Below are 24,876 nucleotides of genomic sequence, written 5' to 3'. Positions count from 1 at the left end.
AAGAAATTTTCTCACGTTTCCACTTTGAATGGCGCCCACATTTCCTTCTGCTAGAAATACTCATAAAGCAGTATCACTCTTCTTCTTTTTCTAAACAGTTGTACTTCACAAAGCACGTCACCTGCTTACACTCATCCCATGCCCATCTTTTTACAATTCTTGATATGTTTATATCTCACTTTCATCATCAGTTTAATCATCGGTTTGAGCTCACTCAAGCCCACAGGTCCTCCCACACAGCTCACCCCCTCACACTTCTATCCTCTTCCCCCACCTCTCCTCATCGCTCTGCCTTTACACTTAAGCTCTTTTGCCTGATTTTTCTTCATTAGTTTGTACTTTTTCTGGTTCACTGCCCTCTTTTTCCATTTCTTTATATTGCCTCCACCTCTTTTTTTTTTTTTTTCTTTGGCGTCCCTCCTACTGATGGGAAGCCTTCGATATGCAAACTTACCTCTAATCCTTTTAATCGCTGTGTTCCCTGGCAACCTAAAGTCAAAGCTACAGAAACCAAAAGGGGCAAGAGAAGTTACACATACATCTACAGTGACTCCCAGTCTCTCATGCTTGGGCTTAAACGTTCCCTTTTTTCTCTTAAGCAAGGTTAAATCATTCAGGTGTGTTTAAAGATAATTAATTTGATGTCTTTCGGCACTCAGACAGTTTGGAGCAGCTGAAAGATTAAAAGCTGGCACCACAGTGAAGGGCCATGGTGCAGAAAACACTAATAAATTGGCAGTACATGTAAATGCACTTTTATTACACCCACTGAGTTAACCTGTTGGGTATTTCGGGAATTTGCCTCCTCTTAGACGCTCGTATTTAGGAATGTTGCACACATTTTATTTGCCTTCTCTCAGCCATAAACACGCCTGAGACTCGGTGTAAGTTTGTATGCAATTCCGTTGCCACGTCACAGTCCAGCGCCTTGATGTTCATAGAGTATGCTGGCGTCCCTGAACACAACGTGCTGTACAATCAGCTGAGATCCCTCCAAGTGTTTGCTGAGTGAATAACAGTATCTGAGTTCGCACCTTTTCTTTCCCTGTAGACTAACTCAAATGTGCCTGTTCTCACCCGATCTTGTAAGCCGAGGCTAACCTGTGACTCGGGATGTTATTTCATTGTAATAAATCCCAGATAAACCCTCCCTCTGCTGCTCTGTTTCCAGTTACCTGGCATGCCTGTCGCACAAGCTTACACACACAGTTCATTGTGTGCCCTAATGCCTGGATTACACGCTTGAAACGTAGGCACTGTCTCTGCAATAACTCATTGTATTTAGTCACAATGAGGTACTAGTATCACATAGGAAAGGTTGTTACTCTGAAAAGACCGTACGGATGATAACCTTTCTCCTCCTGCTGAGAATAGGAGAGAAAAGCAGGCGCCTGATCACCAGCTTGGGATGGCATCTGACTTTTGCTGCTGCTGAAGTGAGCAGAGTGGATTGTGTTTCGCAGCAGCTGATAGGAATCTTAATGACGGCTTACTTTGAGCTAACCATGCAATCTTCAGGGGAAAGTGAATTGGCTGAGGATCCAGGAAGTCTGGCAATTTAAAATTTGTCTCTCGTAGTCAATAGCAGTCATAAAAAGCGGCTCACTTCTACATTTATATGGCTTAATTATTGTGCTGATTGTAAAACCTGCACAGGCACGTCAGATATCTTAATTAGATGTTAAATAAAAAAGGTGCATCACAATGGTAGTCATGTACTTGGGCTCTTTGTTTCCAAGAAGTGTAGGCATGTGCAAGGGTACTCACAGTGGTGTTAGACTACTGATCAACTGCACCATGCAGCAGCGTGAGCAAAACGTCTCCTCGTCAAGATCTAACTAACTGGTGAACTGTTCCTTTAAATACTTCAGAAAGTGAGGTCCCATTTATAAACAAACAAACAAATAAATTAAAAGAATACCTCAAGTATTTCATGAACAAGTCTGTGTGGTAGTTTATGAAAACTGTGACCATGTGTAATCATAATTTGTCTAACATTCATGCTTTAAAATTGATCAGAAAACATCAACGACTGAAAAACAGACAAGAAAAATCTGTTTTGCTTTAGGAAAGACTAATTTTCAACTTCATGCTTTTAACCCTTTACAGCCGATCAGAGCGGGCACGCTCCATTTTGCGTAACTATTTTTAAATCCCGGTAGCTCTGCAACCAAGTAAGCTAGCGCAATAATTTTTTTTGCATATGAAACCGGAGGAGTTGTACTTACATCTTATGCCATCAGCTTGTCCTAGGTCACAGTTTCCTTCCACATATAGCTTTGCAAAAACTGCATAAAAATCACTTGCAGCAACAAAAACATGATATTCCAGAAACACGCTTCGCCGATCCGATCAGCTGTTTGTAACACTTCCTACGTCCACTATCACATGACCGCATGACCTGCCCGAAACCGGAAGTGACGTCATTTTGCGGAAATGTAGTTTTTTTACGATCGGGGCCTTATGAGCCTATACTTGTGTTTTAAAAAGTTATGTTTGAGTTTATGACTTTCTGTGTCGTTTCTGGGATGCTTAGGACTCATATTGCACTGCTGGAAATAGTTTATTGTGATGCATATGCTGTTATTTTGCAAATTTGCACTATAATATTTATTTTCGTTTTTCCTGCAGTGTATAAAAATTGGTGTATTTCAAAAATAAAACTATGAAGACACTCAAAATAAATTTCCTGTGGTGGGAAACTAGTTTGTGCAACTTTTTTGTATTTACAGTTTTGAGGGATGAGCCTCTTAAATTTCTCTAACTAGAAATATATGTTAAAAAAACAAAAACGATTTTCAATTTTTTTGTAGTTTATTGCACTTTTTTGCAATTTATGTAATTACTATGCACCTAATGCAGACATATTATTAAAGTTTGGGCTATAATGGTTGTATTGATGTATAGCAACTTGAAATGCTCCCAAAAATGGCTCCACAGCATGTAAAAATATAATATAAGCTCTGGCGGACTTGGTTCTATGGTAGGTCTTAAAGGGTTAATGACACCAAAATAAAATCTGGGACAACTGGGCTTAACCTGAGGATGGAAAGTGTTTAACAAATCATTTGAGTGTAACGCGGTGACTATCACAGCTCATCTGTTTGTGTGTATGAAAGTCACAACCGTCACCTTAAACCCTTTTCTACCTCAGAGTAAAGATACAATTTAGTATTCAACGAGTGCAAGAAAACCTGCGAATTCTTACATTGATAATACTGGAACCACCAGATTTTTGGGGGTATTTGTTTTAGCAGACCTGGTGATAGGATTGTGTAGTCTGTTGATCCATTGGTTTGCCGCAAGACTTATGAAGTATTCATGGTATTAAAGTGAAAGTATTTGATGTATTTTCTTAAAATTTGTTTTCTGTTCACGGCTATTTTAAGTGTCATTCTGTTTGTGTGTGCTCTAGTGGTTTTTCTTAGTCACAGCTTGGCATAAAACTTCCCGAATAGATAAAGAGTTAACGATCACTAGCTCTAAGATATATACCACAAAACGAATTTCTTTCCACAGGCTATCACTCGATCATTAGATCACTAGATCACTCGCATATTGTCTCTGCTTAAACATTCACCATACCTGCTACACAACCAAAGCCTGATGCATGTCTTGTTGGTTGTATATACCAATATACTGTCAAGTTTAAATCTATATACTGTATCTATAGCAACAAGTTATCCATCCTTCAATTATTCCATAATTTATTCCAACATCTTTGCAGTCTGGACTATGCTGTACATGTTGGTACTGTCTGTGAAGAAGGCAAAGAAGAACATGTAGCCCAATTCCTTGTATTTGTGCACATTCCTGGCTAATAAAGCCGATTCTGATTGCAAAGAAGTTTTTTTTTTTCAGCCACGACACCAGCAGATTGAAATTTAACAGTTGTCTCTACCTCACTTTAAAAAAAAAAAATCAACGTTTTTCAAAGAACTCTCTCAAAAATCAAAGAAGAAGGTCTTCTTACCACTTTGCCCCAGTGTTTGAAAAATCCCACAGCAAAGAAATCCATCAAAGAAGATAAAATTCTGTTTCACCTTTTACCTCAGTCAGGTTTGATTGAAAACGCTATCACTCTACAGCTTTTAATATGTCCCGCTGTGATGGCCACGACTTTCTAAAGGCTTTCAGGGACAGTGTGGCTTCATTCATTATTTTTGCTTCAATTTATCACCTAAACATCCAAATGGCACTCGAAATTGCTTGATTTTGACATACAAATTACAGTAATTGGTTCTGAAAATACTTCAGCAGACAATTTTGCCCATTGCTGGGAATTTCAGGATGGGTAACCGTGCACAGAAGATGCCTGTACCTACAGTTGTTCCCATAGAGACGGATGGTGTTCATGCTGAGATACCCAGGTGGGGCGACCGTGGCTCAGGGGGTTGGGAAGCGTATCTGTAACCGGAAGGTCGGCGGTTCGATCCCCGGGCTCTCTGTCCTGGTCGTTGTGTCCTTGGGCAAGACACTTTACCCTACCGCCTACTGGTGTTGGCCAGAGGGGCCGATGGCGCGATATGGCAGCCTCGCTTCTGTCAGTCTGCCCCAGGGCAGCTGTGGCTACAACCGTAGCTGCCTCCACCAGTGTGTGAATGTGAGAGTGAATGAATAGTGGCATTGTAAAGCGCTTTGGGTGCCTTGAAAAGTGCTATATAAATCCAATCCATTATTAATATGTAGGCATACATACACGGTTATGGTTGATATCACCCAGAAAAAAAGGTGGTTAAACCTACCAGTCCTCCAATGGATGGCAAATCCATTCCAAATCCATATTCTTTGTGCCAAACTGCTGTTCATATAATAAAGAGTATGTTTGACCAATTAATGTCTCTAAAGAGTTTTTAAGGTCATTAGGAGCCGTTATACATTTAGAAAAAAAAAAGTAGTGTTAAGGAGTTACAGAAGGCCACAATCATTAACGTCCTCTCTCCTCTACTCTCCTAGGTCTCCGAGGCTGCAGGCATTTCCAGTCGTCTGCAGTCAACTACAGCACCATGTTGCTGGAGGCTGACAGTGAGCGTCTGTACGTCGGGGCCCGTGGGGCCGTATTCGCTCTCAATGCCTCTGACATCTCAGCCAGCTCTGCTCTCACTGTGAGTTTGTTTGTTTGTTTTCCATCTTGCTGCATGTTGTGTGCCTCAGCTGCCACATCCTTACCTCTGCCACAGCCTCATTTGCATTCAACATCGCAGGAACCTTTTGAGGCAACAATATTTCAGTCTGAGGCAAAAACATTCCTCTGTCACTAGTTTTGGTTCTGTATGTGTGTGTCTGTGTGTGTGTGTACTTGTATTATTTTTAACACAATAACTCACAGGACTATCTTGCTGCATAAATTAATACATTAAATAGAAAACGGTGAAGAATCAGCTGCTGGATCATCTCACTTTAAATAGATCCAGAATTTATGGCGATACCACTAGTGTATGTTGACACAGAAATAGTTTCCTAATTCATGCAGTAATTAGCATAACTTATAGATCATTTCTGCGCTGCTTTTTACACTCACAGACTTTAAAACTGTTCCAAATGCAAAATTGTGAATATCAATCTCAACTCTGGGATCTTTCGTTAGACATAAATTGCTATTACAGCCCGAACAAATGGTCTTTTTTGGACAAAGAAGCAAATTCAGATGCTAATTAATATCATGGGCTAATATAACGGTAGGGTTGGTGACTGTAAGACATTTTCCTTTTATTATCAACATCAAATTTGTAATTTTCGTTCTGCTAACCCCATTTTTTGCACCATTAACGACTGAAGTTAATTCATCTGTGAAAAAATATATCTACAGCTTTGTTAAATGGCTATTCAGAATTTTACATGCTCAGCTATGGAGCACCCCGTTGCTTTGCTGCTTTCACAAAAGAATGCAATTTTGTTCATATGTTAAGCAGTCTTGAAATATTTAAAAGCAGTAGGAAGCACATACGCTTTCACACAGGTACGGCGGCTGTTGTTCATAAAGAAGGCATCAAATTTTCATCATAGTCTGTTTTGTATTTCTGACAGGGAAGCTGCAGCGAGCGTATCTCCTGCCCTCTGTGAAATTTCGAACATAACTCCGAGACCTGTATTCAATCAAATATTCTTAGCATTACCCCACCAGGACCACTAGAGTTAAAATCAGCACTCTTAAATATTGCCTTCAGTTTGTGTCGACTTTCAGCACTGTGTGCTCTAGAATAAGGTAATTAGTGTTGACTGTCTTCAGTAAGAACTGAAAACCCTGCTCCATATGTCTTTTGCGCATCTAAAAAGGAGTTTACTGTTAATCATTTCATTAAATGTAAAACCTCATTCATCACTGTTGGACATTTGCAGGGTTGGTTAGCGGAGCACGAATATGCGAATATGCACAGGCAATAGTAATTGCCCGTGGCTAGACACTACTTGGACTTCCTTCATAGGAACTCATCTACATTACAACTTTGGAATTGCTCTTTCCACACAAAGAGGTGACTGACTGGTACGCTATGGAAAAAAATTGAAAAAAGTCAAAATATCAAGGCAACATGATTTAATAGATTTTTCTGCACTGGTGTTGACTTTACTTTGAAAGTGTTCAGGAAACTTGACTCGTCCTCTTCAGCTACTTGTTACTAATACTCCTGTGAGGTCAACAGTAAAATTCAAGCTTCAGCGCCGTGTGTTATACCTTCACAAAACACATAAATTCTTGTTGAGTAAACAGACTCAACATGAAACCTTTTCCGTGTAATTTTCGACTCCTATTTGGACCATATTTATCTAGCAGGGGTTGTGACACCCTGCATAAACCTGTCTTTATGTTTAGTCCCAGTTGTGAAAGGTGGGAATTTTGCTTCTGAGGCGAATTCGGGAAGTTTTATGCCAACCTCTACACCAGTGCAAAACATAATGTTTCAGCTGACTTTCAGCAGTGTCCTCTTCAGTTTATTTATTCATTTCTTACATATTTATAGAAAATTATAGCAACATAAATGTCTTTGGAAGGTTCATTTATTTTGACAGTGTAAGAGTTAGCATGCTTGTTAACATGTGAAAGGTTCCCTCTTTGCAGCTAAGAAGAAACACAAACTAAGCCTTGTGTGTGGGAGTCATAAAATAGTGTGCTCTCACTGCAGGTATCAAACCTGGATAAATGGGAAGGTTGCGTTGGGAAGGGTGTCTGCTGTAAAAAATGAGCCAATCCCTAAAATTTATTGTTAACTTCAGAGGTATAGTGTAATTAGCTGAACAAGAAAATCCATATTTTACAGTGTACAGGGTACTAAATACCCTGGCTTAAATGACTCACCTTTACTGCTGTTTTATAAACCTTGTTTGAGGTGTTATATTGTCTGTGATCTATGCTATTGTGTGTTGTTTTTGATGTATAAAATTGATGAATGTTGTGGCCTTTATGCGGCCCTGGTGGAATATTCCACTATCACCTCAGATGGAATTTTGCCATTGGTGTGAAACCACAAGTGGAAAGTTCCTACTGGTGGAACACCAGTGAAAAAGACTCCTCGATGAGGGCTTGTATGTTGTTTCAAAAGTTTTTTTCTTCAAGTTAAACACAACCATGTTATGAGAAAAAAGGCACTTGAAATTTCATTCAAGCAAAAGTGTGCTTTGGAGTTCTTTGATGTTTTAGCTGCCATGCTACTTTGTTTTCTAGCTTGTGACAACCTGGCATTAAACTGGTTTGCTAATTATCCTGTGCTGTAAGGAGTGGCTGCAGTCATGTGCGTGCCACTCCTCTGTCTTGCTGTAAGAATTTACTTTCATTGTTAAAAAACAAACAAACTCGCAGCTGTCTAAGTACACAACAAATTCAGATGATGATGATAACATTCTTAATGCATGCACGGACGAAGCAAAAGTAACGTTATCAGAGTTTATCTGCTGTCATGTCTGTGGCACAGTCCAAAGGGGTTTATGTAGGTTTGTGATATAAAGCCATCCGTTTTTGGGGATCTCTGTCTTACTGTATGTTATCTGGTGTGTTATAGATTGACTGGGAGGCCTCCCCGGAGCAAAAACATCAGTGCCGGCTCAAGGGAAAAGACAATAAGGTAGGCATTTACAGCACTCGTTCTTCCACCCTCAGCCCTTTATTGTTTTGTTTTTTTTTTGGATATGGGTCTATTTTATGTGTTGATATTAGCTCGCTCTTTGCAATATGTTTTTTTCCATCTTCTTCTTTCAGACCGAGTGTTTTAATCACATCCGCCTTCTCCAGAGGTTCAACTCAACTCATCTCTACACGTGTGGTACTAATGCCTACAGACCCCTCTGTGCATACATAGTATGTACATATATGCATTTTTTTTACAGCAGTGAAAATACAGCATATTTAGAAATTGCATTTTTTGCTTTATAGCCGTGACCTTTACTAAAAAAGAAAGCGTGTGCTTTCTGTTATTTTCCAGTGTTTTGTTTGTAAGTTTTCTGTGATTAAAAGATACCTTTGTGCATGGAGTTTCCATATTCAAATCTTTGTTCCTATACAGGACGTGGAGAGATTTGTGATTTCATCTCAGCCTGAAGAAGGCAGAGACAAATGCCCCTATGGCCCCACAACAGGTTACACTGCCCTCATTATAGGTAAGGCAGTTAAAATAAACCAGTCTCTTCTTGAGTTCCAATAAACAGCTGTATAAGCTGGTAAACTGGTTTTTTTTCTTCCAGACCAGCAGATATACACAGCTTCCCAGTATGAGTTTAGGAGCTTTCCAGATATCCGCCGAAACTCTCCGTCTCCCACGCTGAAGACAGAAGATGCTCCCACACGCTGGCTGAATGGTGAGTTCATTGCAGGATAAAAGCTCCTTTAGTGCGTTTGGGTGGCAGGATGGTGCAAGTGGACAGGGGTCTGAGCAAACAGCCAGCTAACGTCATGTTAAACCTCCACGTGACCTTCTCTGCTGGAATATCCTTGGTGACTCACATACTCCTTCGGCTTCAGTGGATTGGTTATGTAATGGTTAACGTTACGACTGCTACTGATTGAGGTTTGTAGTCCAAGTTTGTAAATCGAACACTTTGGTTCGGGTTCAAATATCTCAGCAATCATCATGAAGTTAGCCTTCATGTCCCTGTCAGGATTAATCATTATGATAATTTATTAAAATTCTTATTAAAATACTTTGTGACAGATGCTCAACATTGCAGTGGTCTTGGACAAGATACCGTACTCCAGTTTATCCCTGATTTGTCTATCAGATTATGCATGTATGATAGTTAAAGTAGAAAAGCACTATATAAGTACTAGTTGGCATTGTGTGCCTGTTAGCATTTAACTTGACACTACATTAGCCGCACAGAGTAATTAGCAAGACTTTAAGGTTTTAAGCTGATCTCACACATGCACTGCAGCCCGGAACTTTTCTAGATATTTCCTTGCACAGAGCTGCCTGCTTCAATACAAATGCCACACTCAATTAATCTGACATTAAAAGGTATTTTAACCTGCCAGCTTCCTAGTAGAAAGTCCATGTGCTGTTCACTTGCTGTAATTGTGCCCATGTGAGAAGGTAGGGCAGGTATGTTGTGTGGGTGTTGTTGGTCCCGGCCCCTGCATGCCCTACCTAACTAGTTTTCAGTAGTGATAGCAGAGTTCATACAGTCTCCTTGTTGTGTGCTGCATATCTATGAGAACAATGTTGGTTCAATATCCTGACTTGATTATTCTGACATTGTTTGGAGTTCATAGGTGAAAACTGCCAGGACCAAGATAATCCCAGATGCAGGTCAGAGACCAGGACAGGATTACAGCTGTTACATAGTGTCTTATCGATCAGGGCAGATGTAAGGCAGTGTCTTATGGTGCTTATTCCTTTCAATAATCAATGGGAATCAATGGGTAGTTATAACCTGGTTGGACACACAGGGGAAGTGGGGAGCCGAAGCCAAGGGATCCATAGCAACAGGTTGTTTAGGGTGGCCTCCAGAAGAAGTAATCACCAAGAGACTAGAGTAGCAGAGCCTACAACATGGCGTCGTGGTGGAGTTGAGAACAGAGTTGTGTTCAGTGTTGTGTAATGTTCAAAAGACTTTTGTCACATTTACAATAAGTACATCTCCTTTTTCCCCTGTTGCAGAGGCAGACTTTGTGGGTTCGGTTCTCGTGAGGGAGAGTGTGGGCAGCAGTACTGGCGATGACGACAAGATCTATTTCTTCTTCACTGAAATAAGCCAGCAACAGACACCAACCTACAGCCACAGCCGGGTGGCACGAGTTGCTCGGGTTTGTAAGGTGAGTGCAGATTGAAAGAGATGCGTGAGATATTTTTCATGTGGGAGTGAAAGATTGCGTCAGGCCAACTTGAGTGAAGGTTTAGCTTATGATAGAAGAGAGGGCTGTAATAGATGAGGGGCTGGATAAAGAATACATTTGGAACAAGGCCTCAGTGTAATTAGAAGAGCAGACTGTGTAGCTGATGAATTGGTTAGAGAGGCAGTGTAAGTCATAGTGAGACGGGTGGATGGCTACAGGTAAGACTATTTAGCATCGTCTGCTGCCTGTATCGATAAAGTTTTAGATTTCCTGCTGCCTGATAAAGTATCAAGAATGACATGAGCCAGCTGTACTGTTCTAACCTTGTTTTCTCCTTTGGCACCTTAAAATTGAGTCAGCTCGCAAGTTCTCTCCTTGAAAGCAGGGCAAAGTATTCATCCTAATAGCAGTGCCTTGTGGCTACATGTGTGACGCTAGCAATTTGCCCCAGGCTGAATACATTTTAAGGTTAAAATCAAAAAGCCAAATGGTGCCATTTTTTGGATTTTCCAAAAGACCCGCAGCCTCGAGTGAAGCTTTTTATATAATGAATGGGTGTTGAGATGTCTCTGTGTACGCGTGGCTGTCACATCCAATTAGAAGCTCACTCCACTGTGAGTGCTTTCAACCTGCTGAGGATAAACACACACGCATACACACAAATCTGTAAATTAGTCTTACTTATGGGAAGCTACAACCTTATTGAATATATCGTTATTGCTTTCCCTTACCATCTGTTGTGCTCATCAGGAGCTTCATATCCTTTCGTGTGCCACCTTGAGTGGTGTTCAGTCTATTTTTCTTTTATCTCACATCAACACCCCCCCCCCCCCTCCCCCGTTCTCCCTCCTCCACCCTCTTGTTTTTCTCCTTCCTCCTCACCTGTCATCCTACAGGAAGACCGCGGAGGCCATTTAACTCTCCAGAAACGGTGGACGTCCTTCCTCAAGACTCGGTTGACTTGTTCTCTTCCCGAGTATGATTTCCACTTCAACATGCTGCGCAGCGTGTTCGCTCTGCCTGGCCAAACGCCGCAGGACATGCTTTTCTACGGCATCTTTGGCCCTGAGTGGTGAGTGCGAATTTGTATGTTGCCAAGATGGCTGATCGACAGGGTCTTTGAGGATGCAAATGCAAATGAGTGAGATGGAGATGAAAGGCAGCAATCGATGCGCTGAGACAATCAAAGACGACATGAAGGGACAGGATGAAAGACAGAAGGAATTTCTTTATCCAGGCGGTGTGAAAAGAAGCTGATTGCAGAAGTTTAACAGCAGTTTAAGGGAAGAGTTGTACTCAAAATTTAACAAGTGACACTAAATCTATTTGTAATACTGCACATGGTTGGGATACTGCTCCTCACCGGCTCTCCTTTCTCTTACCTCAGGTCCGACTACACTTCTCTAAAACCACTTACTTCTCTCCTCCTTCTCTTTTATTCGTCCCAGACAGATATAACTTTTAATCAGCTTCATACCATCTCTTTCAGCGTTCGTCTCCCCCTCCCTCCCTGCCCCACGCTTTCATCCCATTTATCTTTTTCTATCATTTCATCGAGGTGACTCACTGATCTACTGTACTTCTACTGCTGTCACTATGGAAACCCTGGGTTTACTGCTGTTATTGTTCGCGGCTCGCGCTCTGGTCTTTCTCATTGTGTGAGTTGATGTCTTTAGGAAAAACGTGAAGGCGTCTGCAGTGTGTCGGTTCACTCTGTCTGAAGTCCAAGAAGCCTTTCAAGGACCTTACATGGAGAACCAGGACTCTGGTTCTAAGTGGAAGGAATACACTGGAAAGATCCCTGACCCGCGACCTGGAACGGTAAATGCACACACTGGCCAATGAATCCCTTAAACATACTATGCAGCACACAAATAACGTCTCCTTAAGAGAAAGCAGATGAAACCGATGCAAAGCGAAGATTCATAAAGAGAGGACAGGAATAGATGAAGGGAAAATAATTGAGAAAATGAGTGGCGGCCTCAAGGATGAAGCTCAAAACACAACCAGCTTATGTCACTGAAAACCATTTCCATGGCGATTAACTGAAGCTCGCAGCTTGGGTGACAATGGCTTAGTGCAGCAGCCAGGGCCGTGTCATCGTTAGCAGGAGCAGACATCATCCACTGCAGTGTCACTTCAACACTTTGTGGGACTTAATTTTAACTTTGCTATTAAATGGAAAGGAGAAACGGTCAAGCGTTTTAACTTGGGAGCGTGAAAGCCTCTTAGAAGAGTTGGCTGAAATGATTTGAAAGGAACAAAGAGAGGAGGAAAGTCGTTCCCTTAGTCAGGTACAGAGGAAGCTGATTCACCCGCATGTCAGCACAAGCCAGCTGCTGAACCCATGCAGGCTCATTGTAGTCAAAGTAAAAAAGTCAAATTTTCCCCAGACACAGTGTTTCACATTCTCACATTTTCGTCTTGATCCCGATTTTCCCACTAAACCATCGCTAAGCTCTCTGACACCCTCTCTGCCTTCCAGTGTTGGCCTCTATTACAAATAAGTCAAAAATACCGCTGTTCCCTACAGCCCACATCATGCCTTCCTACTTGCTCATCATCTCTTCTCTTGTTGTGCTCTTTGTCTGTCTCTTATTTTCCTGCAGTGTATAACTGATGCTCTGAGGGCCAGGAACATGAACTTCTCCACTTCCCTGCCTGATGATGTTCTGAATTTTGTCAGGAGGCATCCTCTGATGTCCAAGCAGGTCGAGCCTAAGGACCGACGCCCCCTTTTGTTTAGGAGGACCACAGACTACACACACATGGGTGTGCACACGGCCCAGGGATTAGATGGAAAAACTTACCATGTATTGTACATGGGCACAGGTGTGTATAAATTCAGATCAGGTATTAACTGCAGCCAGTTAATAATTGTTTTTTCTGAATTGTTGTTGTTTCTAAATGTGTGATAACTTAAGCTTAGCTTGGTGTAAAAACTGAAAACACAAACCTTGCCTTGTTCCAGAGGTGATGAGGTCCTTGTGGCTTACAGGGAGGTTCAAGACCCTTGCTGTCACTGGAACCAGTCCACCTACATATAATTTTAGACTTCCTGTAGTTCTTGTTCAACCAGCTTTTCATTTGTTTCACAAGAAACAAGCAAAAATAACAAGTCATCCTGTCAGTGGCTTTTCAAGCACTGAGCAAGCAGCTCATATGGGAAATATAAGCAACATTTGAGTGGAAGGAAAAAAAAAAGCACTTAGATCTGTACTCAGCGGCTTTAAGGTTGAGCAGTGATTCTTGAACACAGTCTTGTGTCATCCTGGTCCACTGCCAACTTGATGTTGCAATTCTACTTGCATGTAACTACATTGTTTCAGTTTGCGAAACATTCTGACGTGGTCAAAAGTCCTTCTCCTGCCTCTCCCTAGCACAATGCTAGCACACTACAGCAAATTAATTTTATCTGTTCATTTTTATTTTTTTTTAGCCTTTTAGACATTAAAAACCGTATTACAGCACATAATTTTTATGCTGATGTTAATGCCAGAAGATGTTTTGAATGCTGATGCTCTTGATTCAGCAGAGCACTGACAACTGTCACCAGCTGTGCATGGCCACACTGAGCGAACCAGCTCTGTAGCTTTACATGGTCTTCCATTTCTTCGCTGAGTTGCTTTGGTTTCTAAATTACTCCACTTTGTAATAACTACTTATAGCTGATCATGGAATATCTAGGGGTAAATACATTTCACACACTGATTGTAAAGACAGACTGCATGGCTAGCTGCTTAATTTTTAATACCTGCAGCAATGGGACTCAAAACACTTGAATTCAAAGATTAAGAGCCTGTGTGACCAAATATTTTTGTCCAAAATGATTTTATTTACCCGTAGTCTAGCACTTATTAATGTATGTAAAAGGAAAGAACAATCTTCAGTGTTTGCAATACCAAATGGTGAAATACATATTAATCAATGGATAAATAATAATTCAACCTATAACCCAGTGTCTGATAGGCATGCACGTTTCATTCAGCTTGTATTACAGTGTGTTTTGTGTTATGTATAGTGCTTTATTTCTAATGATTCCCCTTTGTGTCACCCAGATGAAGGCTGGTTACACAAAGCTGTAGACATCAAAGGTCAGCTGCACATTATTGAGGAGCTTCAGCTGTTTGAAGAGCCACAGCCTGTTAACAATCTACTGATATCTGACAAACAGGTAGTGACCGATGCACAGACAGCCACATTTATTAGATCCAATTTCTGCTTTAAACAAAGTCATCTGTGTCCTATGTGTCCTATATAATATATGACTCTTGTTTCTCCCTCAGTGGAGTGTGTACGTGGGCTCTCCATCAGGCGTGGTTCAGCTGCCACTCTCTAGCTGTGGTAGATACACTTCCTGCTATGATTGCATCTTTGCCAGGGACCCGCACTGTGCCTGGAACGGAGCAGAGTGTGTGGACGTCATGATGCAAGCAGACAGGTCAGTTTGAAAGGTTGTGTGTGTGGTTAGATCAGGTGATTAAAGTGCCCTTTTGTACGTTTGATTTGAGTAAAGTTAAAGTATCAGCGTGCCCTGTCACACTGTCACGCTGTTGTGTAATTCAGTTCTGGCAGACAGCAGATGGTTGTGATTGTAAACATAGCATAGCCTGTGTACTTTAGGTGTCCTGATTATTCAGGAAAGATACGCTTCCTCTCTAGAAAGCAGATATCGAAGCAATAAATAGCTGACATTCTTATGTTAAGGTGCCTGTTTATTCCTTGTACTGATGTACCTATTGTTATGATTTATCTCTCTTCACAGATCCACATTAATCCAGGATATCCAGCATGGCACCAAGGGATGTGAGAACACGCAAGGCGGTACGCAGAAATCTCATCTGCTCCTCAGTGCTGCTGTTCCAAAAAAAAAAGAAAAAAAAAACGTAACGCTTAAAAGGGAGATTAAAAATAGAGAACGCATGGAAGGACTCGAAAGATGCATAGTTGTCATCAGATGGCATGAAGGCCTCTTTGAAAGTTGATTATGCGCACTGTGTTGGCAAAATCCTCTCCTCCCTTCTTTAATCACATTTTTGCCATCTCTGGAGAGAAATCTGTTTGATATTCAAGGCAGGCGAAGTCCTTCTCTCACTCCTCAATTTCAATCTGATAAAGTGTAGCTTCTTCTACCCCCCTCACTCCCTCGCTCATTGTAAGGTAATGTGAGGGCAGGAATTAAAAGATTTGTAATTGGAGTTCATGCCTCAATAACTTTGGATGGCCTTTGATAAATGCAGTAGATGTAAAACAATGAACATATATATAAAACGTGTCTGTGGCTGATTTGTGGGTTTTCTTATGAAATCTGTGTTTCAGCACATGTGGGCTTGCTTGTGTTTTTCAGATGTTGTTCACCGGAACCGCTCGGTGCGGGTCGGTGATGACGTGCTGCTGCAGTGCGAGCTCAGCTCCAATCTGGCGACGCCCCTCTGGATGCTGGACGGCAGACAGGTGCAGGGGTACGACCTCAACTCTGGTTTTAGAACCGGCACAGATGGCCTGCTGATCATCAATGCCCGGCAGGACCAAAGTGGCTTGTACACCTGCTACGGCGTTGAAAACAGTGTAAAGGTTGCAATAGTTACCTACAATGTCACCATCCAGTTGGACCTGCACCCTCTACCGCCTGTTGATCCAACTCATAGCTCTACCACCGTCAGAGGCCCCAGTGAGCATCCCCAGACAGAGAGGGGCAAGCCACCACTGCTGAGCCCTCTTCTCCCACACTCAGATCTGCTTTCCCCCAGGAACATGAAGGCCATCTACCTCTCCCTCATCACTATCCTCGGAGGCCTGTGCGTGGTTCTCACAGTGGTTCTTATCTATGTGGGCTTCTGTTTGCGAGTAGGCCAAAGAGGAAAGTACTCAATACGGGCTGCGGCTGCGGCCCACCAGAGTGGTAAGAAGCACCACAGGAACAGGAAACAACACAGAAACTCCACCACCATGGAGCTGAAGACCATCTCGAGTCACTGTAATGGCAACGGCATTTGTAACGGAGGTTCAAATATGCATAACGGCAACATCCAGGACGGAGGCTTACTACAGATTGTCCCTGGCGAGGGTCACACTTCACCCAGTAATGAACCTCCTCCCCCAGCACCGCCTCTCCCCCCCACACCTCAACTTACCTCGCCGGGGTGTGACTTTTCCAACGGGCTGTCGGCAACACTGCCTAGTGTCCTGAGGAGGATACATGGGAACAGCTATGTGCTCCTGAGACAGAGCGACTCTGAAAATATGTCACCACCTGGTTATTCCTTTGCTGAGGAGCTCAACAAGATCTTAGAGAAGAGGAAACACACTCAGCTGCTGCCCAGGCCGGATGAGAGCTCTGTGTAGACAGATGTAGCTTCCCCTATAATGGGCGTACTGCTAAGTGTTCTTAGCTGGTGCCTGTCACGTGACTCATTATTGTTGTGGTCTAAAGCAGTGAAAGGGTCAGAAATGAGACATTCCTATTTTTGAACTGCTTGTCAAACTGAATTCCCCAATTTCCCAATGCGCGACAAATGAGAAGGTAAATTCCAGTGAAGGGGCCGAGCATGAAACAACAAAAAAGAGCAATCTACCTCACCTCAAAACTGCCCATAAGAACAAGTGCAGTCAGTCCCCAGTCTGATCTGAGTGTCATGTCTGAGCCCTCTGATCCACAGAGCACAAAGCGGGATGCACAGGCTCCACCAACAAGTCAAATTGAGCCACACTGGAATATGAATACATGTGAAGAGTCGATTCAGACCGGAGGGCAGCTAGCCAGAGTTCGTTTGAGCACAGATGGCCTATGCATTTTTAAAAACATGAAGGGAGAGAGGGGAGGGAACGTGGTGCGCAATGTTTTTGCTTTTAACTAATTGCAATAACCAACACAATATTTTACAGTAATATAGGACTGGATGGCACATAACATTTACACCAGCCATCAATTGGTGAACTAATCATTATTTAATATTAACCCTGCTTAACTAAGTATTTCTTTATTTACTGATTTATATAATTACTAAACACGTAATGCACCACTTTTAGTAGATAATTATCATATTAATCATTTATATGTATTGTTTAAATTGCAGAAAAATTTATTTGTGTTAATTTGTTGATAATCCAGGTGATGCTGTTAATGCATCATAAATGGTTAAAACATGAAGCAGTGTGTTAGCCTTTAATACTCCAGTTTAATTAATATCTACTAATTCCTTCAAGTAGCCATTAGAGTCCACATTACATGCAAAATTCATGAGGGATTAAACTTATTAAACCCTTAGATGAAAATGTATTAAATAGTGATTATTTCACCAAGTACTGATGGACATCCCAAGATAATATGTGACAGTATTATAATTATTTTAGTGCACTTTAAATGCTAGTAATTTTAAAGTCATTGTTATTAACTCTGCAACCAGCCAGCCAGAGGAAGTTTTTTTTTCTTTCCCCCCCTTGTCAGTGTGATGAGTTGCAACTGTGCAGACCTCAGCTGTGTCTGCTGGACCTTCTCTGACACAGTGGGTCAGGAGAAAAACACTGACTGAGCCTGAATCCACCGCTGAGTGACACCCTGCATGAGACCGTCACACAGAATGACAGACTGCGGGAAACAGAGTTCGCCAAGAGCGTTCCAAGGTTAATCGTCTTTATATTGCACTGATACATCTTCTACACAGGCTGTTAGCCAAACAGGTACTTAAGGCTATGGACCAGAGAGATAAACACCCCTCATTCTTTATATTTTGTTTTCAAGGAGCCAGACTTTGTTGTAATTGTTTATAAGTGGTTTTTGAGGAATAGTTATGAAGGTCTTCAAAGTTTTTCTTTGGGCATTGGCTGCTTTTTTCACTCTTTCAGTCCAGTCCTTATACATTTTCAAAGGAATGCTTTTATGTTTGGTTCGTCCCTTGAATTTGGTGTCTCTTTATCATTTATAGGTCACTGTTGTCTACACATAACAGATAACTTAGTAAAAACACATTTGTCTCCATTTCTTTACTGGAATCTATGAAAAATGCCAAAACACACAGCTGACAGGTGTAAATAGTAATTTTACACCAGCAAGGTAATTCCCAAAGAGCTATTAGCCAAAAGCTTGGTGTGCAATGTGTGCCAGGAAGGGGCACAGTGAGGCTGAGGTATACCAAAGTACGCAAGATCTGGACTGGAAATCAGTACCAACAGATTTAAAATCTTTGGTTCAGATCATTGTCAATATGTATAGAGGAGGTCAGAACAGAGGCAGTGTCTACAGCCATCTGTAAAACACCGTGGAGTGGAGGCTATGTCATGGCTTGGGGTTGCATTTCAACCCTGGTGTTGGCAAGTTATGAAGGCAGAAAAGTGCCATCAGATTTTGACCCAAAATCCAACAAAAAGGTTTGAATTTTTTTCCAAAGACCTGGAAAACTATTCTTGAAGACAACTTAAGAAAATTACAGGAAAGTTTGGCTAGGATAGTTCAGGCTTGTCTGAGAATCATGGTGGTAACACCAAATATTGACCTTCAAGCTCACTCATTGTGCAAACTCTGTTTTTGCCCTATATACTTCATTTTCATGGATTTTTGAATGTTTCAATAAACCGCTGCACCCATTTCCCTAGCAAAGTTTAAAGAAATGAGGTCTGGCTCAGGACTTTTGCACAGTAGTGGACACACAGTTTCTACCCACCTGTATGCTCTAACAGCATATCAATTAGATCAGCTTGGTTATTAATAATTTGTGCAGGAATGTAAACTCACAGATTTCCGATTGAAAACATATGCTGTAAACTCATTCACAGCTGCATTGTCTTATCTCGAACAAATTACACTCTGACAGAATAATTCATTTATGGGAATAACCCAGCCATGCAGGAAATTAAAACAAATTTCTCTTGCATCAATGATTAATGTTTAGGCTGATTTGGCCATTATGTTGCTCAGTCTCACTCTTAGTCCTTTTTATTTTCCTAATCCATCTTCTTTTGCTGCATCTTCAGCTCCCATTCCTGAGCACAGTATTAATTAAACAGTCTACTTATGACGAGGATGGAGAAACTGAGTGAGAAGTCTCCCTGGACATTTACATTATGTAACACTCTCAGGTTTCTAATTATTTTTCTCATACCCGCGGGCATGGGGTGTGGTTTTCCATTTAATTGCTGTACGTCAAGAGTAGAAAAGCAAAAATAACTCGAGTGTAAACAACATCATGATAAACACGAGTGACGAACATGTAAAGTCGTACGTGGGATTGAACCCAACACGGCTGTGATGTCAGGACGCCAGCGTAGCTGTGGCTTGAGCTCGGCTTTCCAGTCAGCTTAGCTTGAACACTTCACACATTAAAAGCCTTCATTAAAACCATTTGACCTCGATTCAAAGCACAACACCAGGTGAACACAACTACAGGGGTTTGATGTGATTTGCAGTTTTATTCGCTGCAGTGGAAACGCTGAATGTTTTTTGCCTTCTCTCTCGTTTGTAGGTGTGATGAGCGCAGGTCAGTTTGAAGCCCACTTAATTTCATTCCCGAGGATACCATCTCTCAACCAGTGTCAGATGGCAAAACTGGCTGCAAAGATATTCTTTAATGAGCACTGAAATCAAATTTTCTGTCGTTAGTGGACAGTGGCGCCTGAAGCGAGGCTGGATAAGGGCTACAGCATAAGAGTCTCTGCCCCAGCAGCAACAACTGGAAAGGAAATTGTTGGCTCCCGTGTCTTACCGAGCAGCATTTCTTCTTCAGAAAGCAGCTGCGTGTGTGTTTATGTGTGCGCAGAGTGCCCTTCCCTCCGTTTCATGTAATAACCTTTTTTCCCCTCACTTGCTGCATGAATTGTTTCAACACTGTTTCTCTTTAAGTAAAGGACAAAGAAAACTCATTTTACTATTAATCGAAAGTGCCAAGTTTGTTGTTTTGTGCGCCTATTTTATCCCTCAAAGAAGCTGCATATTTATTTTGTAATTTTGTACATTGTATGTTTTGGAATTTACTGTCGATGTTTTGTGTCAAAGTGCCACTTGTTAAACAAAAGCCTAACAAAAAGGAGGATCACACTTTGCCTGTGTTGCACAAAATGTAATAAATAGAAGCACGGTAGACAAACAAAAAGCATGCAGAAGCCGTACCAGCACCACAGAAGTGAGTATTTATAACCTACTAAGGGAAATGAAAATACACCAAATTATATATAAACCTCACAATATTCCTAATGTCTTAATGAGGGATCGTTAAGCTTTTTTTGTCACTGTAATTGTTTTGTTCTCTGTTTGCATGCTTGTGCACACAGCAAATCCAATTCTTTTATTAAGCTAACACAAAGAATTAAAAGGGAAGTGGGTTCCTTCACATTTCAGTCATGATGAATTTGAATAAAACTTTCTACTTCAAAGACTTCTTCATTTTTGATTTTGCAGATACAAAGGTAGATGAAAGAAATCCTATCCTTGTCAAAGCTTTTTTTTATATGTAAGAGGAGAGAGAGAGCGAACTATGTAAGCCTGCAAATATTGCCAGTGAAGCATCTGCTTTGTAACTGGAAGCAGGCCTGAGTTCCTGCAGCAAGCGCAGACTGGTACGGAAAATTTTGCTGTGAGGTTGATACCCGAGGACTGGTTCGGAGCCAGCAGGAGAGTGCCGTTGATCAAAACCAACTGCATAATGTCCGTCCTGTGTCCTGCAAAGGCATTAAAAGACAACGTCCAATGTTGGAGCTTGTATTGACGAGCTGCAGGCCTTACATTCATGATGCACCTTTTGAATTTACTCAATCGGAAATGCCACAGTGCAGAACTACCCTCCTCCCCTCCCAAACAGATTTCTCCATCATCCATAAGACCTTTTCCTTCATTTCTGGGATTGAGAGGACAACACCCAGTTTTCACACAATGCATTTATTGTAACACATAACTAACAGCAAAACAAGACGCCCATAAATAGGACAGCCGTGTCGTACGCTCACACAAACACACCCATGGAGGATTTGTAAGAGTGCCAGGTACCTGCAGTGTGTACAGCTTGATGTGTGATTAACAAACTGTCATGGTTAGTGTGTTACTTGCGTAATGCTATCGTGGATAATCAGTGTCAACAGGAGGAGCCTGTTCTCTCAAGTGGCACATTGGAATGAGTAGTGTAAAATTTACAGGTTAATTTCAAAGGGCCCGCTCTGAAATGTGGATATCACAAAGCGGTTTTATGTTAAACGACAGAAGTGCAGGCTTAGTGCAGCTTTTTGTGTTTGACGGAATTTACACATTATCAAGACTCCCACATGGAGACATTTAGGATAAAGGGCTGCACCAAAAGGAGCAGGAAAAAATGTGGTAATTTCATCATACCTTTCTCGGTTTTATCTTCTCTACTAGCATCTAGAGAAGACTGCTTTGATAGACAGTGTGATGGGCGCAAGCCATTACTTTTCTAGACTACACACTTTGAAGCCTAAACATTAGTGTTTTGGCTGATGTCATGCCGTGTAAACTAAAAGTTACCTTTACTGGAAAAGAGTAGTACAAATTATAATGGTTATAATGACAGAAAATTCTCAGTTAGTCCAGTTAGCAGCATGTTACAATGTTTGGCACTTTAGAAGCCACCATTCTTGTCTTTTGAAATAAACAAATGTGTGTATATCTATCTATCTATCGGTAAAATGGTAAATGGCCTGTATTTATATAGCGCTTTACTAGTCCCTAAGGACCCCAAAGCGCTTTACATATCCAGTCATCCACCCATTCACACACACATTCACACACTGGTGATGGCAAGCTACATTGTAGCCACAGCCACCCTGGGGCGCACTGACAGAGGCGAGGCTGCCGGACACTGGCGCCACCGGGCCCTCTGACCACCACCAGTAGGCAACGGGTGAAGTTGCCTATATTTGAAGGAGAGGCTTATCTACGGTGGCCCTGAGAGGCCAAACGGACTGCAACTTAAGAAAACACCAGCAATAAGAAAAACGCTGCAAAAGCACACAAAACACAACGGAAACAGGAAAAACGAAAACAGAAGTAGGAAAAAAACACAAGGGAAGTGTTTCTGGGGAGACAATAACCCGACGGACCAGTTGCAGGAACCTACAAGATGGTAGGCGTGTTTTATCATGATTCATATGCTACTGGTGACGGATTTTTAGGCTAATAGTTAGGCTAGCACATTTACCGCTCATCTTTTCTTTCCTCACAAAACCGACAGATCCTCCCCTTCTTTTAAGTGTCTCCCAGCACAATTCTAAGCATATTTTGGTTCCTGCAACTGGTCCGCCTAGTTATTGTCTCCCCAGAAACACTTTTTTCCTTTTTCTGTTTTAGTTTTTCCTATTTCCGTTGTCGTTTTTCCTACTCTGTTTTGTTCCCCCCCCCATTTCCGTTGTGTTTTGTGTGCTTTTGCAGCGTTTTTCTTATTGCTAGTGTTTTCTAAAGTTGCAGTCAGATTGGCCTCTCAGGGCGAACGTTAATATGTTGGTACTAGCTAGAAAAGTTGGTTATCAAGCCAACACAGAAGTGCCTTAAACCTGCATTTTAAAAAAAATGTCCTTAATGTCATTATCATCTGTGCATTTTCAGAGAAACATGAAAATATACAAAAAACAAGTTTTTCTGTAGCAAACGGGGGTTTATCACATCCAATATGACGAACAAATTGCAAGGAACATATGTATGATGTCACGAGAAACCTTGAAAGATGACTTGAACTCTGTTTATAGTTTACTCTCAATTGCTTGTTTTGGATCACACCCTATGAAAGCTGGGATAAACTCCAGCGCCCCCCTCCCCGGAGAATCTGATAAGGATAATTGGAAGACGATGGATGGATCTTCTTCCATGTTTGAATGATGAAAATTATTTAAGCCTGTGAAGTCCGACTGCCTGGTAAGGTTACATTTTGGGGAGATCCTTTGGTCAGACTTAATCCACTCAGTCCTATATGCATGTGTATAGTCCTCTCTATTGCCCTCTGTCTGTGCTACTTTTGCTAGTTTGCTGCAGCATACTTTTGCATTCCCTCTCTTTATACACCTGACAGAAACACTGAAATCGCTTTATAAGCAACATAATTAAAACAAACAGCATGGTAGACATACAGACTATGACTGACATGGCCCTTGTTGGTTAGATTTGAACTGTGTTGTTGTTCATACTCACTCATCTGTTTGTGCTCTGTGTAAAGCACTTACTCCCCTAGAAATAACCTGACAGGTGACTTAATCTGAGATTAAAACAACGATTCTATTCATAGACTCGATTTGCTTCTCAGGGGAAAATGATTTCCACAGATCTTTCTCCTTTCTGGTGAATCAAAGCTGTACATATTTGATAAATATCATCCAAGCAGAGACAGATGAAAGGGATTTCAGTGACATATGAGGATAAAAAATAGATTTTAGCTTGCAGACATCAATCTTTCAGTATATCAAGGTAACCTTCAGAGCAGAATGTGTAGAGAGGTGCATGAATTGTCTAGGTGTGGTTGATGATTCCCTCTCCTCTTGTTCTTCTCTTTTGTTTCCGGTGGCTCTGCTATCTCTGCTCCCCTTTCTCCTGTTTATTCGTCGCTTTAGACACGAGCAGCCCTGCTTTGTCTTTCTCGAAGAAGTGTGTCACTGAGCCAAGTGAGGAAAGGACAAATAGCTTTACATGACTGTCTGCTGATTATTACTCACTGTTTTGTAATGACAGTACAATATAATGAGTATAGTGGCTGACACTTTCCCCTAACAATCAGAAAATCCCTGGTTTCATCCCAGGAGGAGACACGAATGCGTTTGAAGCTGTGCCAGAAAGGGCATCCAGTGTGAAATCTGCAAAATATGCAGAGCTACCCACTATGGTGACCTCTTGTGACTATAGGAGAAGCTAAAAGTAGCTTTGGTTGAGGTGACTTTAAAGTTTTTCGTCTAAAGGTTCCCCATCAATCCTCCTCATACCTGCTCGACTGTCCATTTGAAGCCTCAGACTGTGATATTGAAAATGTCAGTCACACAGACAGAGATATGAGAGTTTTGACGGTCAGGATAAATTTAGAGAATCTAGCCTCACACACACACACACACACACACACACACACACACACTAAAACAGTACAGACTATGCTGCTGAGATTGTCGCAGAGTCATCTTTGACTCCTTCACAGTAGTCAAGATTAAATGGCTAAAGAAAAGCGAACCAAACGTTAAGTCTCTTCATTGTGATGCCGCTCAGAGCATGCTGTTGTTTCTTTGTCCAGCCACTGTATAGCAAATAATGCTCTAAATATCCAGCCTCATAAAAATGTTTCCACTCTGAAGAGGCTGTTTGGATGTCACCATTATAGGAAGCCTGTGTATTAGACTGACAAAAGGAAAAGCGTGACACACTGCACTTTTCTTCCCCAAAACAAACAGATACTGTGCTTGTTCAGGCCAACAAGCAGATCCCTTGCCTCCTCCCGGACCGGTTTGACGCCAGAAAAGCCACGCGTCTCTGCTGTCACACACGTAACACTGGCATATCAATCAGCTCTTTATCTGCTTCCTCCACATGACAGAAACAGAAAGACATGTGCCTGTCAAAAGTCAGAGAGGTTATTTTGCTCTGAATACCCCTTGAGATCTTGATAGGAGATTAAATGATTGGTTGAAATATCCAACTGGCCTTT

The 24,876-nt window shown here is 41.6% G+C and overlaps 1 protein-coding gene across 3 annotated transcripts in view; it reads left to right on the top strand.

The window, feature by feature from the left end:
- Positions 1-20,626, top strand: part of LOC309720221 (semaphorin-4G-like) — a 29,478-nt gene extending 8,852 nt beyond the window's left edge. The window contains exons 3-16 of one of the 3 annotated variants that reach the window (XR_014280445.1): positions 4,957-5,105; positions 7,995-8,057; positions 8,192-8,290; positions 8,496-8,589; positions 8,674-8,787; positions 10,086-10,240; positions 11,158-11,333; positions 11,938-12,082; positions 12,871-13,093; positions 14,320-14,435; positions 14,548-14,702; positions 15,027-15,085; positions 15,609-17,884; positions 19,720-20,626. Coding sequence is in view for 1 of the 3 variants with exons in the window: in XM_082556911.1 (XP_082413037.1) it covers positions 4,957-5,105; positions 7,995-8,057; positions 8,192-8,290; positions 8,496-8,589; positions 8,674-8,787; positions 10,086-10,240; positions 11,158-11,333; positions 11,938-12,082; positions 12,871-13,093; positions 14,320-14,435; positions 14,548-14,702; positions 15,027-15,085; positions 15,609-16,606 (2,546 nt within the window). In the remaining 2 variants the exon portion in view is untranslated. Of the gene's footprint in view, positions 1-4,956; positions 5,106-7,994; positions 8,058-8,191; positions 8,291-8,495; positions 8,590-8,673; positions 8,788-10,085; positions 10,241-11,157; positions 11,334-11,937; positions 12,083-12,870; positions 13,094-14,319; positions 14,436-14,547; positions 14,703-15,026; positions 15,086-15,608 lie in introns of all 3 variants that reach the window. The other 2 variants (XR_014280446.1, XM_082556911.1) reach the window with 2 other exon arrangements.
- The last annotated feature ends 4,250 nt before the right edge of the window (positions 20,627-24,876 follow it).

The sequence above is a fragment of the Aulonocara stuartgranti genome (assembly GCF_965226115.1).
Source record: "Aulonocara stuartgranti genome assembly, chromosome: 13".
Taxonomy (NCBI): Eukaryota; Metazoa; Chordata; class Actinopteri; order Cichliformes; family Cichlidae; genus Aulonocara; species Aulonocara stuartgranti.
This window is presented reverse-complemented; position numbering and strand designations above follow the sequence as displayed.